General features: G+C 38.4%; 1 protein-coding gene across 1 annotated transcript in view; it reads left to right on the top strand.

Annotated features, from left to right (window-relative positions):
• HGF (hepatocyte growth factor) overlaps positions 1-17955 on the top strand; it is a 169272-nt gene that overhangs the window by 62889 nt on the left and 88428 nt on the right. Inside the window, exon 6 of the mRNA XM_066592010.1 lies at positions 5056-5176. Within this exon, the coding sequence (XP_066448107.1) occupies positions 5056-5176 (121 nt within the window). The remainder of the gene's footprint in view (positions 1-5055; positions 5177-17955) is intronic.

Genomic DNA, 17955 nt, shown 5'->3' with positions numbered 1-17955 from the left:
TATTTACTCCTCCATTCATCCTGTTCCGGTATGTTTACGTGCAAATTAATCACATCATGTCTGTGCTTTTTCATATGTATGTGTATATTTGTATGCTTCTTCGGATTTATTCCATCAATCTGAGGAAGAACTCTAAGTAGATTTGAAAGCTTGCTATAACATCATGTCTTTTTATTAGCTATTAAAAGGTATCATATCTACAAGATTACTTGGTTTCTCATACTGAGAACAATCACATTTTGCTCAACTGACAAACACGGTACAAAACATTTTTCTTTTTTCCACTACCTATTCTTTGTCTCATTGTACGGGGCTTCGAGGGATGAAAATAAGCCTCAATTTCTTCAATGTAATTAAAATATATATATATATATTGGCTCCAATTTTAATTTTGAAATAAAGGTTAAATTTTAAGTTCTTTAATTCATAAAATGATAGTAATTGAAGATTAGACTGATGGACATATAGGTGCAAAAAGAATTATCAGTGAAAGGTTCCTATTATTTTGCGATTTCCACTCCTATGTTGATCTATCCCCATCTATTGTTGCAGCCTACAAACCCTCTATAGTCTGGTTCTGCAGCCATACTCTCTTCTTTTTATTCTCTACTTCTCATCTATTTAACAAATATATTAACAAGATGAATTCTAAGGGACTATGATAGCAGGATTACACTACCTAGAGTTTGAAGTCTGCATCTCAGACTCATTTACATACAAAAGCTGTAGACCAGTAGGGGATTTTTAATCAATACTATTTGCAAACTTGTGTTTGTTTTTAACTGCATTGGAGTAATAGAAAATTGATTGTAATGGTGGGGATAGTCTTTAAAGGTGCCCATACATGCTGTGGATGACCTGTTACTGCTTTTAAGTCCAGATGCAACCTTGCAATTAGTAGTGATCCGTTTACTGTTATAGCCAATCATTTGCACCATGTCTAGGTACACTAATTTTTCAGAGATCTTGTGGTAGAGAAAACAGCATAAAACAACATTTATTAGTAAGTACACAACAGCAACTGGTTGGAAAACATTCTAATACACAGTGTTTGATTTATAGCATTTGAATTCCATGGTTTCGCTGCATTGTTCCCTAAATCCAAACCAGCTGGCATGGTAGAAACACAATGGTTACAGACATATGCTTTTTATGCCTCATAATATCCGAATAAAAATGTGATAAAACATGGTTTTAATAGATTTAATGGCAACATCTTCTGAAAATAATCACGATTGCACTCTAAAGAGTTGTACATTTGTGAATAGCATCATTTTATTTTTATAACTGATGACTGCTTGGGAAAATATTGCAAGATTCAGGTATATTTTTCCTATCTTAAATACAGTCCTTCCATTACAGGTGGTTGAGTTTTCTCTACTTTATGAGAGGCAGTTAAATTAAAGGACAGTTCATTCCCATAAAAGTGTATCTTGTATCTTCCTTTGATATTTCTCCAAATGTTTTCACAAACTTGGTAAAAACATGTTTAAGACTGTCATCATCGCATTCACCTCCTTTTCAGTTGGTCACGATATGAGCAGAAAGAAAAATTTCAGCGCTCAGGCAGTGTTGTTATTTCAAAGGGAATGGTATAGAAGCATATAACTTACTTCACGGAGGTGCATTTGATAAGGCACCCCCAGTCCCGGTCGGCGTGTAGATAGTAATAGGCAACAGGAATATTCCCTATAATCTTCCCACCCTTAGGCTGGAACCAATGGCCCCAAAGTTTATTTCTCCCTTGTCACCAATTGGTCACGAATAGATCCATAGCTCACTAGTACTGTTGAATGAGGAGACCTTTGCCCATCTAAAAAAAAGCATCAAGCACCTTATTGTGTGCCTCCAAGATGTCAAAAGTAACACTGGAACAAGAAGCCCAATATTGTTTTTTTAATTAAAAAATACTTTAAAAAATAAGAATGAACAATAATGAGTATTATAGATTGTCAGAAACATTTTTTTCTACCCTATATTTATTAACTACTTAAATTTGATCATATTTAGGTTAAAAAAACATATAATTCAATTATTTATGCCATTGTCTCTGTAATTTATTAACTTGAGCTAGAAATTGCACCCTTCTAAGATGAATAACTGACCACTAGGCCAAAAAAATGAATTATTATATTTATGCTACTAATGGTGATTGGTTCTGACTGGTTGAAATCTATTCCATTGGTCAGAAAAATTATTATTCACCTTTTAAACTTTTCTTGAACATTAGAAATAACATTTGCTTTAGTATTGGCCAATGAAAGTATGTGAGACAATGTAAATAACGCACATTCTCGTTAATATGTTCTTTGAACTATCTTTTTGTATGCTCCTTTCCCAATAATCATATTAAATGCATAACAAATTGTAATTAATTTCCTACTGATACAAGACCAACATTTGTTATGTATTTTTGGGTAGGAAATCTGTTTTATGTAAACATTAGTTTACAAAGGACAGTTATCCTTACACATTGCTTAACTTCAAGTGATCGTATTGACAAATGGCCTTTGTGAAAGTAAATTAACAAAATTCCAAAAAATATGGCTGTCAGTGTCACAATTTGAAATGTAGTTGCTACATTAATGTTTAGGCCCTGCTGCTTAGCGTGCGTCTCTCCTGGTATCTGTCTAGGCAGATTTGGCTGATAGAAACTGGTCATATCACTGTTAAGTATATCATTTGTGGCAGCACAATTAGTAAATGTAAATTACGCGAATAACATCCGTGTTTACTATAGTTCTTGCTGCCTTGTTTGCAGCTCGATGAAGAGTCGCTGCTAGACTACAATGGCGATGACCGCCTGCATGGAAGATTTTCCTAGCCATCGGGCTTCATGGATCACTGCCTGTAAAGCAATCCTTGGTAAAGATTTTGATTTTTCAAACCACCAATCATCTGTATGTGGTTTGGAAAATCTTAAAGTAGAAATGAGCCTTAAGAAAATATTGAGCTTGTACAATCCAACATTTTTCAGACATCATAAATTCTGTAAATGTTTTCAATTTTTAAATATTATTAGAATTTATTTTAAATGTGGGAAATAAACATATGTAAGATTTTGATAGTTAGGTTAATGATATTGGCGCGCATCATCACATCAACTATGTTATTGGTCGGTGGAATACTTACTCAACTTGGACGTAAAACCTCTGTGACAAGTCAAATATGCTTAAATAGTAAAACATCCATAGAAACAACTTAGTTCAGAATTATAAAGCACGCTATTGTAATAAGTATCCTTTATGCTACACTACACGACAAATCAAAGTTTTTCTCTACTGACCGATTTTCTTTACGTTTCCTCGTGGGAAGTACCTTTAAAGAAACACTTTCAAGCTCACCAGACCTTATTTATCAAAACAGAAATGTAGCCTTGCCGATCATAGCAACCAACCACAGTGCAGCTTACATTTGTTTTATAAAAAATCTAATCTCTCATTAGTTGCTATAGATAAAACGGTTAGCTGTTAATTTTGATAAATAAAGTTGAGTGTTGGGGATGTCTCATGACTACAACCCCTTTTTAAATGGAAATTATCCCAGTGATCAGTTTATTGTTATGTGCTCATCTCATCTAGCCCCTGGTGATCTGCTGTAATTGTTGGTGAATACCATAACTGACCTTACATACCCTTTGTAGCTGCTGCTACAGGGAACACAGAATATTACATGGTAGCCTTTCAAATGAATGGTTGACCACATAATGCATAGGCAGCCTGGGTCCATCAAAGTGTCAGTCGCCACTAAATTGTGACTCTTTATTCTGGCTCATACAAGGGTTCTGAATGAGGACAGGGTCTCTCATAGTCAGGAAACTCCTTTAAAATCTAAAGTTTTTTGGTTGACAAGGCAACTTTATTCTTTACTAGTAGTAAACTATAATGCTTTATTGTTTTAAGTCTGTAAGCACACAAAGATACAAAAGAATAGCTGAGAACATATGTGTTCCCATGTGCTGCAAATTATCCTCAAGAAAAAAGCAAATTCTTGAAAAGACATCTATGTTAGCAAAGGAGAGATGGATTCTTAAGAAAATCATTATAACTTCAGCTTACTGTGTCTTATTCAAACCATGGCAATGAAATAAACTAATTTGACATCTTAAATAAAAACCATAATATATATGCTGCAAGCACAATTTCTAATGGACCATTTGCAATTTCATTGAACTTACAATATTTTTGGCTGGTGAGTTTTCTAAAAGTTCTTTAAAAAAATCTCCGTCTTTGTTCAGTAATTTACACCATGCAAACCTTTATAACATAAAGTTAGCTTAAAACATAAACATACTGTACACCAGTTCAATGTAACCCACCCCAACCACCCAAGCGGGAGAGAAAGAAAGGAAAAAAATAATAATACAATATTCTTGTGTTCATATGAACGTAGATAACCCCAGTTCCCTCTGCCCTGGAATTAATTTAAAAGGGTTGTAGAGGATTAAAAAAGCACGGCTCCTTTAAAAAAAAAACAGTGCTACCACTGCGTATACATTGTGTCTTGTATTACAGCTCAGCTCGATTGAAGCGCATAGGGCTGAGCTGCAGGACCAAACAGAACCCATGGACCAATGTACTGCTATATTTGGAAAACAACAGTTCTAATTCAGAAACAAAATATTGGATTGAACGGAAATGTAAATGGAGGTATAGTCTGAGTCCAACGTAATGCTGACTTGATGCAATTTGTTTCGAAATATAAGAAATAATTAAAAATATAAACTTGGGAGATATGATGTGACCTATAGTATTTCTCAAAACCTTTCGGACCATCATCAATATATTATTCCATTGATCAATTGTTAAACCTTCCAAGAACTTTCCTATTCTTCATTCATTTGCATGGTTAAAGCTAATGCCCATTGAGAAGTTGAATACACTTACTGTATATACCTATATTACTCTTTCTTAAGCCTTTTGGAACTTTTGCAGTGTCATTTCACATATTCTTTGTCTTGGAATTAAAAGCATGTTTATAACTTTTTTAGTTTTTTTAAGTAATTCATTCATTTTTACCTATTCAAACTGTTCATGTATGATATCATCATTACAGTGGAATGTGTGACCTGTAATGGTGAACACTACAGAGGACCAATGGATTATACAGAGACAGGAAAAGAATGTCAGCGATGGGATTTGCAAAGGCCTCATAAGCACAAGTTTCGCCCAGAGCGGTAAGAACTGCAGACAAACCATTTAGTATTGTCCAAAATGCTTTTATGTGATGACTGACTTACAAAATGAAAGAAATACATCCATGTGTGTGAAATGTTTTCGGCAGTCCTTCTTTCACCAAACATAACGGTCTATATCAATACAACTTGACAGCTGTCCACAATATGACATTTCCACAAAGTATTATAATAAATGAAACTCCCCATAGATGTCATCATTTCTGACTATGCCTGTATCTTTATAGATCTGACTATCACTGTCTCCGTCTATAGGTTTATGAAAGCAATGTAATATTTCATGTCAAACATATCACTCTTCATTTCAAAAGTTGATTGATCACATTTACTTATTCATGTAAACATAAATTGTGTAGCTAAGGCACATTGGGACTTAAAATTACTTATCGTGAAACAAAGACAGTGCCGTTATACCATCTTATATTGAATATGCATAAAGTTTATGATTTTGTTTAGACTTTTCTAAATGACTTCTCTTGTTGACTTTTGAGTGCACTTACAAAGTTTGTTTTTTGTACATTGCATAACATGGCAGATATATCTCTGGGCCAAGTTTACTGAAGATAGTCTATATAGGTGTGTAGATGTGTGCCAGTAGTTGCTTTGCTTTTTATCACATATTTCATTTAGATTCATTAATCAGATTTAGGCCTGTAGAAGTGAAATAATGTGATTGTCATGTTTTTCATGTTGTAGATGTTTATTTCTAAAAGCTTTCTTGGGATTGCCCATGTTTGAGACAAATACTTCCTTATTGTATTGTTTCTATAGTACAAAGTGAGCTGTATAGTAAATGCAATAAGCAAGAGTTAAAAAAAACAGAGAAAGATCTTAGAACATTACAGTCTCTAGGATGAAATTCAGTAGAGCCCCCTCTTAGAAAATGACAGGGAAGATTCATACAAAGTCTTATTTGAGTGTATAGTGTCAACGTTTTCCAGCAGTAAGACCTTTCATTAAATTCCCCCCTGTCTGCTAATTATGTCCTAGTCTACACAGAAAAGCCAACAAGTAAACTGAAGAAAATGGGAAATGTTCCTTTATTTCATGTGTTCTGGTGGTAAGTGTGAACACTGAAATATTGCAGTATAGTCTAATGTACATACACTATGTGGACAAAAGTATTTGGACACTGCATGTTTTTCAGCAAATATGCAAAGCCTGAGTTTGCCGAACGGTATGCTGGGAAGGGCATGGGTAAAATAAAAAGCTGCTCGTTTTGTAATAACCATTCATCCGATCGAGCACTTGTGGGACGAACTGGACTGACGGGTACGACCCCGCCACCCACGCCCATCTTCATAACAATCTCTTCTCACAGCCTTACACAAAGAATGGCGAGCTATTCCTCCCCAGACTTACAGAGAACTTGTGGAAAGTACGCCTCGACATGTTACCGCTGTAATACAAGCAAAGGGAGGGCCGACACGTCACTAAATAGAAGAATAACGCACTTTTTCAGGACTGTCATGCTGCCGCTTGTTCTAGTTATTTTATGATTTCATTCTGCTTTATCTGATCCTGATAGGGGGGGAAACCTTACAACCCTTCACTAGGCTGAGAATTTGCCTGACTGCAGAAAAACCCTATTTAGTGGGAGCTATTCTATTGATAGCTTTTGAGTATATCAAAACTCACCTACTAAAAGGATCTAATAGACAGCGATGTATTACCTGGGGAACCTTTTTTTAGTGCGCAGACTATCTGGGTATTGACCAAGACATCACTCTAAGTGATAACTGGGCACTGTTCCTCTAGGAAATATTATTAGGCTATTAAGTACCGCATATCAGCTTAAGAAGTATTATTGCAGCGATCACTCCTCATAGTGGGGTGCTAATTCAATACAGTACCTTACCTATACTTACTCATTGCCTCTAATGGATTATAGTCCTAATCTATAAACAATTTTCTATACTCAGTTGATGACTGATAACCCTTTCTCCAGGGAATCATCCCAGGAGATACTTGAGCCCCTGAGGAGCCCACGCAGTGGGCGAAACGCGTAGGGCAATTACAAGGTCTATTTTGTACATAAAAACATCTGGGCAATTACAAGGTCTATTCTGTACATAAAAACATCTCATGTCTATTATACATTGGACTATATGAGTTGCATGTAGATTCCGGCTGATTACGACATCATGTTCAGGTTCGGAAAAAATGCATAGGTTTTTTGGAACATTAAAACCAAAACCCCCCCCCCAAAAAAGAGCTATCTTTTGGACGTAAAAGACATAATAAAGAAAACGTCCAAGATCGATACTGATCTTGAAGTGTTACTGTATGATACAATTTCACATTCCCTACCGGATAGTGGATTTTTTTTTTTTTGTTGTTTGTGTGTCCATAAGGTTTTAAAGCAATATTTATTAAAAGTTAATTTTTATGAATTTATATTTTTGGGTCCTAAAAGTGAACTTTTTCTGAAAAACATTCAGTGTCCAAATATTTTTATCCATATAGTGTATGTGTAGCACTACCAGCATTTAATTTCACGTCACATTTGAAATTCTAAAATAGTTGTGATGTTTGGTAATGTTATACGTAGTTTTTTTTAGCTGTCTATAAGAAGAAAGGTTTCTTGAAATACTGACACACTGCAGTCATGCTGGTAAACAATTTCCTAGCTTCCAGTCATAGTTACACTCTTCTTTAACAGCATAATCTAAAATGACTCTGTCCAGACACAAATGTCACTTTCTCTTCAATCAAGTGTCCATCACAGTATCCAGAAGATTGAATTACACATCAATGTTAAATTCAATATCAACTTTAAACCATTCATAGAACCTAGCCAGGAAATATATCTATATTACAGAAATCAATATAGTTACTTTGAAGTGACAACAAGATTGATCTGTTATTGCTTGTCTCTTATGTTTATCAAAATCCATACATAGAATGTGCAAACAACCTCAAACTTTGAAATGACTTGGCTTTCTTCAAATGGGAGTTCAATACATTTTTCATACATTCAACCTAATATATAGAGAGAATTGACCATATGCTTTCAATTATGTAGACCAATTAATTTTGCGAAAAATGACAAACTGTGAGCCATGTACAGTATATGGAAGCTATGTGTAACTCTAATAGTGGCATGCTCTTTTACAAAAAAAAAAAACGGTGTTAAAAATATGTTGTAGAAGAATAATATTTCTAAGACATAGCTAATCAAATCAGTCCAAGCTGGCATTGTAATTCTGATATTGTGTTCCTTGAGGTGCATGTAAGGAAGGTAACACTAACTAAAGGAGAGAATGCCACACAGCAAAGGTTCAGCTTGATGGTGGTTAATGCCATCAGAACTACTCCTCAATTCCAGAACAGGAGATTCTCTTTTTGGCTGTTGGAACATGACATAGGATTACACTGCATGTGAATAAATGGTATGAGGCTAATCTAAGGTGGGCCCCATATATTCCAAAGCAGTTGAATGAGCAAACTGTCTGGTGTTAACACTCTTAATTTAAAGACCTTTTGCATAGCTCGGTGGTTCCTGTGTTTGAATCAAAACAATGATGACACCTACATTGAGTCTGTATGTATCAGTGGATAATCAGATTTCCTCTCACACTCCAAGAATAAATGCACTAATAGGTTAAAGGTGTTGTACCACAATTGTAAGATATCACATATCCACAGTATATGGCATAACTTGCTGATCAGTGGGGTCTAGCCATTGAAACCCCCACCAATCTTGAGAATGGGGGTACCAGGTCCCCTCTCCTCCTCTCTGAGGATTTACTGCATCCCCAGCAATGAGGAGGAGACTGAAGGGAGCACTGGTCATGCAATTGCACTAGTGCTGCATTCACCTTCAATGGGACTGCAAAGATACCCAAACAGCACCTGCTCGGTTATGGTCATCAACTGCATTGAAATGAATGGAGTGCATGCTCGGCAAGTGCTCCCTTTATGCTGACATCACTGGAGGAGGAGAAGCAACTACCACACACTGCAGGAGGAGAAGCAACTACTACATTGACAGGCAAAATGAGACATGCAATTCCTATTCTACAGATCAGCAGGGGTCTTAGTACTGAGACCCCACCAATCAGCAAGTTTAATCGCGCAACTGGGAGTGGGGTCCCATGGCTCGGGATGACAGCTCCATGCTGTCGGCTACCTCCAGTAACTGACAGCATGGAGCTGTCACGTCCAGAGCCTGCAGGGCTGTGATTCCCAGAGGATGCATGTTTTTACGTCCTCTGGGAATTAAGCCCAGCAGGCCAAGATGTAAAGAGGCAATGGGCTGGTCACTAAGAGGTTAATAAAGGCTGAGCCTGCAGTTACAAACTTCAGCCACTACACTGCTGTCAAAATAGCAACTTCTGCTCTTACTTCTGTGTATTGTTAAACTTAAAACAGGCACTCAATTAGTAGATTGGTCAAGGTCCATCACTCAGGATCTCAACCGATCAACTATTGATGACCTATCCTGAGGATTGGTCATTGATAGTATTTTCCCAGAAAACCCCTTTAAGAAGTTGACTGAATACATAAAATGTAGTATTGTTTCTTTATGAGACAAACAACACAATTTACATAAATTTATATGACAATGAATTCTTCTGTGGCTGCATTCCCACGAACGTATATCGGCTCGGTTTTCACGCCGAGCCAATATACGTCGTGCTCATATGCAGGCTGGGGGAGGATGGAAGAGCTAGGAGCAGGAACTGAGCTCCCGCCCCCTCTCTGCCTCCTCTCCGCCCCTCTGCACTATTTGCAATGAAAGGAGGCGGGACGGGGGCGGGGCTAAGTTCTGAGAATTACCTCCGCCCTGTTCCGCCTCTCCCCATTGCAAATAGTGCAGAGGGGCGGAGAGGAGGCAGAGAGGGGGTGGGAGCTCAGTTCCTGCTCCTGGCCCTTTCATCCTCCCTCCCCCTGCACATGAGGATGACGTATATCGGCTCGGCGTGAAAACCGAGCCGATATACGTTCGTGGGAATGCACCCTTATTCTATTGATCCGTAACACTTTCAATTCCAAGCATTTGATTGGATCCAGGTGCAAACGTTTGCTGAGTTAAAGACAAATGATTACTGGCCTCATCCATTTTATCCTTAATCCAACTATGAGGGCATGACCGTGTACATTTAGGAGTGTCTAAGGGCAACTAGGATAATCTGTTAAAGTAAAATAAAACAGTACTGCAAAGCAGGACTGGATATTTAATCATTTGCAGTTAACAGCCAAGGGGACTGCATTGTTAGGCATTTCCCAGCTGAAACATTTCTGCTTCATGGTTTCCTTTTAAATATGATCATTATTCAAAGGGACAGATACATTTTTATAATCTATGAGTACTCATAATTCTCTTTTGCAGACTCCCTTTCAAGAAAGAATTTAGCAATATAGTTATATCTGCTAACAGATTAAAAGCTAAAGAATTTCAAGTTGGATTTTGAAGCATAAAACTGACATCTGATATTAAACAGTGAACACTTATGCACAAGACATGGATCATCTTACGGTGACTGAACCTGTTGTAGCTTTACACTGAACACCGAGAAATATGTCATGCAGACTACAGCGGACATAACTTGCTTAACCAAGGAAGGGTGCTTACAGGATGTAAACTGATGAATGCTGTGAATTAATTACAAATACGAATATTTATAATAATATATCCCTTTAAGTCATACTTATGGAGCTAAAGTTTAATAAATATAAGTTAAATTAAACATCCTGGGCTATCTTCATATTGCTCCATTTAAGCAACCTTTCTCCATATGTCCAATTAGCTCCCTATATTAACTATAATTCCCTAGTAGTGGGGTGTTGCTGTCCACATCCTCACATCTTCAGCTGATATACAGTAAAGGGGATTTAGAAGCTGGTCCTGCAGCTATATTACCAAAGCCTCACATTCTGATATGGGGCTGTAGAGTTTGAAGGTATGATGTTCTTAATGATATTAAACTTCTTAATATTTACAGTAAATACAGATGTGTCCATCCTTAACTTTCCATAAACTTTGTTAAGGACTTCAGTTTCACAAGTCATAAATTCAATATATTATCACAACATGCTAGTAAAACTCTTAATAGGCAGTGGCTATACATACTGTATGAAAAATATAGCATATACATCTCCCAACAGAGTATCATGATATCTTATTTCTTTTTAAGCCTGGTCATTTCTTGCCACTCATCTCAGGATGTATTGAGCCAAGAGGAAAAGTGAGGAAGAACACATCTGTAGCTTTCAGCAGAGAAATAAAAAAACATGGACAAAAGTAAAAGATGCAAGTACTAGAGACTAGAGACTTAGGATAATCCTTACATAAAATGACACAATTACATTGTGTTTCATTAAATTACAACCCTATATGTAGAAAGACAATTTTCGCTTGTGCCCCAATGAACTAAAATAAGTGTAAAATATATGATTGGAAAGCAGAAAATGTGTGTGTGTATATATATATATATATATATATATATATATATATATATATATATATATTAGTTTTTTTCAGACTTCCCTTAGGTTTACTGTGATTCATAGTTTTTGTGCTATTGGAGAAGTTGTATTTGGCATCTGTGCAGTTTGGGGCTGTGCTAGATACACATTTTGGTAAGCCTACAGCTGCATAGATTTTTTTATAGCTTTTCAGATCATTTAAAATAATGCTGTACAATAACAAGAAGCCTAAGCCTGTGGATCCACCTTGTAATAACAGGCTTGTTTTTATAGAGAAATTACATACTGCAAAACATTAATTTTCCAACTTAATCTGTGCAGCTGCAAGCTTACAAGACTGTTTTTGTCATGATCCTTAGCAAGAGCTATAGATGCAAAATCCTTTTCTGTTTATTCACCATATGCAGGGTAACAAATATTCAAGTACAAAAAGTATAAAGGCAAAATTAAATGTTAAAGTTATTTAAAAAAATATGTCCTCATGCAGTAACATTGGATATGTGATTATTCATAGGCTATTGACCTGTCCAAAGAATTTACTGTTGGACGTTGAGTTCAGTAGATCTTTCAACTTGGCTAACACCAGGAAACATCCTCTAAATGGAAGTCCTGCCTTCTGTAAACATAAATGATCATAAACACAAAGTCCATTAGTTGCCTTCTGTAGCTAGGCTTCCATTTTGTCCCTTCAAGCTTCTGTCTGACACCAATTATAAGCCTTATGAGCTCAGACTCATCTGGAAATTATCAAGTTGGGCAGTATAAGCTTGCATCTGGGGTTTGCTCTTGCATGTCTTGATTATTATCTTGCCTTCCATCATTGAGCGAGATTTACCAAAAGTCACTCTAGCACTGGATAAAAGAGAGCAGTTGCAAATAGCATTTCTCAGCTATCATTGCTTCCTTAAAAAATAAAAGCAGTAATATAATCGGGTACTATGGGCAACTACACCACTTTATTCTTGCACTAGTTTTCATAAATATACACCCTACTGTACATCAACAACAAGAGCACAACGGTGGACAACTAATATACCAGTATACTAGTCGAGTGTGAGTGCTGAAGTGTTATCTGCCCTTTTCTAAATATGATGGTTTATTGTCGACTAATGTACTTTTGGTTAGTGAGTATTGATGATACCAGTTAATATAATTGTCCAAACATTGAAATGAGGGTTAATTGGAGAATACTAAGTAGGTAGCGTCTGCATTTTAATGACCTTTTCTTAACTACTGCACAATGAAGCAAAATCAATCTATATATGTTCCTTATCCATACTCTTAAATATTTTGCGTATTCACTGTCACAGCTTGATTTCCACGCTGCAGCAGCAAGCGGCTCTTATCTCCATGACATTTTACCCTCATAGTTATCCTCCAGCTTACCTTCACCCATGGTATAAAAGGTTCAGAATATGGCAGTACAATGTGACAAACGTACTATAACTAAAATAACAAATATGAAATTTGTGCACTACCTCTCTATGATTATCAAGAACTATCTGGCCTTAATATTGGATATTGTCTGTGCTCTCTTTTTGTCCATGTTGCTTTCACAAAAGTAGAAAAGTACTTTTGCATTGCGGTACATAACAAATGTCAACCAAAGAAATAGTGAACACTCCAAAATTGTAAGCATTATTAGTAGAGATGAGCGAACGTACTCGGTAAGGGTGATTTCACAATCGAGCACCGCGACTTTCGACTACTTCACTACTCGGGTGAAAAGTACTCGGGTGCGCCGAGGGTGAGTGGGGGGTTGCAGAGGGGAGTGGGGGGGAGAAGGTGAGAGAGAGGGCTCCCCCCTGTTCCCCGCTGCTACCCCCCGCTCCGCCGCACCCCCCCCTGCCCCCGGCGCACCCGAGTACTTTTCACCAGAGTAGTGAAGTACTCGAAAATCGCGGTGCTCGATTGCGAAATCGCCCTTACCGAATACGTTCGCTCATCTCTAATTATTAGCTCTTTAAAAATTCCATTGCTCTATAGATTTAATAAGTCTATATGGGTATTTTCGAATCATCTATCTGTAGAAAAAAAGCAAGCGGATAGCTTTTTTTTGGACAACCCCTTTAACCCCTTGAGTGGCGGGTTTCCTACCACCCTGTCATGCCCACCAGGGCAGGTTTTTTAAAATGGTCTAATCATTGAATTTAACTAATTTTGCAGTTGCGTCTCAAGAGCCATAACTTTTTCATTTTTCCATTGACATGGCCATGTAAGAGCTTGTTTTTTGCGGGACAAGTTGTGATTTTTTAAACAGGGGGGAGGAAAAAAAGAAATGGGGAAAAAAGAAAAAAAGGGGCCATGTCATTAAGGGGTTAAATAATGTATTAACTTCCTTCTCTGGGTCATTACGACGCATGGATACCACATGTGTGATTATATTTTTGATTTTTTACAAAGTAAAGGGAGACAAGTGTTTTTATAATGTTTTTACTTTTTTTTTTTAAATTTATTTATTTATTTATTTTTTCTTTTGTCCCTTTAGGGGACTTCCACAGGGACCCATCAGGACCCCTGATCACATTCCGGGGGTCCGATGGTGACAGCCCTTTACATGCTGCAGTCACATAGACTGCAGCATGTAAAGGGTTAACACAGCAGAGATCGGAGGTTTTCTCTGATCTCTGCTGTAAGAGCTAGTACCCAACTGTCCTCTGACAGCTAACAACCAGCTCTCCCTGCCACAGAGACCATCGGCTTGCTTCTGACAAGCCGATGGTCTCTATGGCAACCTGTAAACAAACCAGTGCAGGAGATTGCCACATATCGGCAATATCTTCTGCTGGTTTTTCAAAGCCCTTGCACTGCTCTGTGTGGGTCTGTGCAGGCAGAGCACACTGTCACAGCTTGTGGCATTGTGCTCTGCAGCTCCCATAGTGATACATAGCCCGGAAATCTTCCGGGCTATGTTGCTATGAGCAGTGGAGCTCGTCCCGGAAAATTTCCGGGCGTGCCACTCAAGGGGTTAAAGGTTGGGGTAACTATGGATTTAACAAGCTATGGTCTTTCACATGGCTGGAGGTGCTTTACGTGTGACCGCTGGCACTGTAAAAATGCATGAACAGGTGCACAAATCTAACGTTTGTGTGCCCGTTCAGATGGCACGGGCCCTGGCGCATATACGCTGAGGCCGCAATGCCATTGCCTCCCCATCCCTCCCCCTTGGCGGCTCACCACCTGTCTCCTTTCCTACAACTGTTTGCAATGAGATTGAGCGGGAAAGGGGCAGAGCTAAGCAACCGCCCCCTCCCCACCCTTTGTCCGCAGCCAGCAATGGGAGGGGGGAAGCTTAGCTCCACCCCGTCCCATTGCAAACAGCTGGAGGGGAGGAGATAGGATGAGAGAAGAGGAAGGGAGTTAAACAGTCACGCTGCTAAACTCCCTCCCACCTCCGTTCTCCAGCCGCTGTCATTGGTTCTCATAGGAGCCCATGCAGTGGCCGATGTATTTCGGCTGCAAGATAGTTCCAGGACTATCTTTTCAGCCCAGCATGAAAGCACCCAGTGCTATATTGGCCCGATCAGGTGCTTTTATGCCGTGGGAATACGGTCATGTGATCTGATGCATTAGAAGCCAATTCATCAGATTGTGGTGTATACCATAAAAAATGGCGGCTGACATATGCTCGTGTGAAAGAGCGCTTAAGTGTCAAGTTAAATTTTGCTACACATTCTATCTATCTATCTATCTATTATATATAGCTGTAGCTAAAGGCCGTCTCTTGATCGATAATCATTGTGTCTAAATGTGCCCATCTTTCACTATTCAGTTGAACAATAGTTTTAAGTCCTGCTTGAAAACCATAGTTCAGCAGAACAGCTGATAAGCAGGACAGCACACTGTATTTTGCTGGCAGAGAGCTGTGTACATTGTTACAGCTGTTCTCAGTTCTCAGCCCCACCAGCAGCACAGCTGATAAGCAGGAATGCAGGCTGTGTCTGCTGTCCATGGTGCTGAATTCTCCATGGGGAGCCCATGGCTGAACAATGGAGCTAATTACAGAGCTCAGACTCCAGCTGAGTTCTCTAACAGCTCCCAGAAGCTCATTTGCATGCAAATGAAGCTAGTAAAGTAGTAATAGCAATTAGGGCCTATTAGTACTTTATGCAAAATTATTTCTGATCCTTCAATCTTTTGAAAGATATCTGTGTGTATAAATGGACCTATAGAAAGCTTTAAATTCGCACTTCACACATTAAATAGACATTTGCAGCTAAATTAACAATTGACAAATAATACAAGAAAACCCACTAAACAGTCAAGTTTTCTCCTCCAACTTTTAAAAAGTCTTTTTTTTTATCCATTGATGTAGTTGTCTGGGGTCTTTTTTGTGTGGATTTGTGTGGAGTTAGACATTTTTAAAAGTTTTTCAGTACATTACATGGCGCATTAAACAGTAACATTGAAAAGTACAAGTGGAGGGATTTGGAAAGATGAAATTCTGTGATCTTTGGTGGTCTTGTTTTTATGGAATTCACACGATGGAAAAAAATGACATGATAAATATATTCTAAGGATTGGTATTATTATGACGATACCAAATTTATATAGTTTAAAAAATAAAATATCCTTGGAAATCATAAAATTATTTTTGACAGCCATAACCTTTTTTATTGTTTTTCTGACATAGTTGTGTGAATGCTTGTTTTTAGTGGAATGCCATATAATTTCTACTAGTACCATTTGGAGTATATACAAATTTTTAATAACTTTTTATTACATTTTTTCTTAGAGATTTGTTGACGAAAAGAGTGCAATTCTGGGGTTGTATATTTTTTTTCTGGATAATGTTCACCATGGTGTATAAATAACGCATTCCTTTAATAAAACAGACTCCTCTGGATGTTTTTTTTGTTTTTTTTTTAACTTTTATGGCTCAGTCAGATGAGCATTTTTTTCCCACAGAGTATAGGTCCATGAAAATGAATACCAAAATGCATGTTTAAAAATCATGTGACCGAAGCGGCAGACGCATTTTCAAATTCACACTTCTGAGGTCACATGATAAAAAAATTTGCACATAAATCTGCAGTCCCATCGCTATCCCTTGCTGAGGCTGTGACAGCTGCAGCAGGGGATTCTTTGGATATGAAACCCCTGGATGCTCTCACATCCAGGGTTTTTAACCTTGTGGTCAATGGGGAGGGTGGCAGCAGCACCAGCCCCACTGAAAACATAGGGAGAAGTTCGCAATCCTCTGCCACAGCTGTGACAGCTGTGGCAAATGAGCATCTTGTTCTCACATTGCTTTCAATGGGGCAGGCACTACTGCTGCCCTATTGAAATCAATGGGAAGAAGGCAAGCCCTGCAGCAATAATTTTCAGGGAAGGGCTTAAATATAAGCCCTTCCCTGAAAATTATCCCTAGCTGTAGACAAATAAAAGGTAACTTGCCTAAAAGTGCTGTCTGGCTCTTCTCTCTATCCCCGGCAGTCATCCTCTGTATTCTGGTGGCCAGGGATTGAAAAATCTCTGCATTCAGAAAACACTGCTTCTGCTTGGCTGAGCACTGTGACCAATCAGTGGCAGAGTTCAACCATTGAATGACAGTGGAGCACTGCCTGTGATTGGTCCCTGCGCTCAGGCAGTCAGAGGCAGCGCTCAGCCATTCATCACAAGGTGAAACTCCTGGATGTGAAAGCATCCAGGGGTTTCACATCCAAAGAATCCCCTGCTGCAGCAGTCACAGCCGCAGCAGAGGATAGTGATCCGCTCCATTGCTTTCAATGGGGCCACACTACATGTGCGAATTTTAGGTGGATTTGCGAAGTGCTGACGTATTTTTTGCAATTGAGCCCTCAAATAAATTGTAATTTTTCCGTTAATTAATCCATCAGCAAAAGAGTCATTTACATGGGGCAAATATCATTCAGAATTGTTCAAAGTGACGCTCTCCCGACGGAATTGATCAATAATCGTCTCGTGTAAATGCAATGTTCAGTCGTTCAGTTTTTACATGCAGAAAACTGAACAATGCGCCATTCACTTCTAAGTGACTGTCTGCTTAAAGTGAATGGAGGCGGGTGGGGGGAGAATGCTATCTGGCTGCTCCGCCTCCATGCTTGCAGCACTTTCAGCACAGGAGTGAGCATCAGTGGGACGCATTGTCGGGCATCTTTTGCAAGACAACTCATCTTGTCTAAGTGGAACAGAACTCTGCCTGTGTAAACACTCTGAACGAGCACTAACGCCCTTAGCGGTGACATCAGCACTCATGCAGTTGTTTACTCGACTGTCATCTGTGCTGGGGCGAAAGCGCCTGTGCCCACAGAGAGGGTTCTGAGTGCCTCCTCTGGCATGCATTACATAGGTTCACCACCACTGCC

This window comes from Eleutherodactylus coqui, chromosome 2 (assembly GCF_035609145.1).
Source record: "Eleutherodactylus coqui strain aEleCoq1 chromosome 2, aEleCoq1.hap1, whole genome shotgun sequence".
Lineage (NCBI taxonomy): Eukaryota > Metazoa > Chordata > Amphibia > Anura > Eleutherodactylidae > Eleutherodactylus > Eleutherodactylus coqui.
The sequence above is the reverse complement of the archived record's forward strand: the minus strand, read 5'-3'. Positions and strand labels throughout refer to the sequence as shown.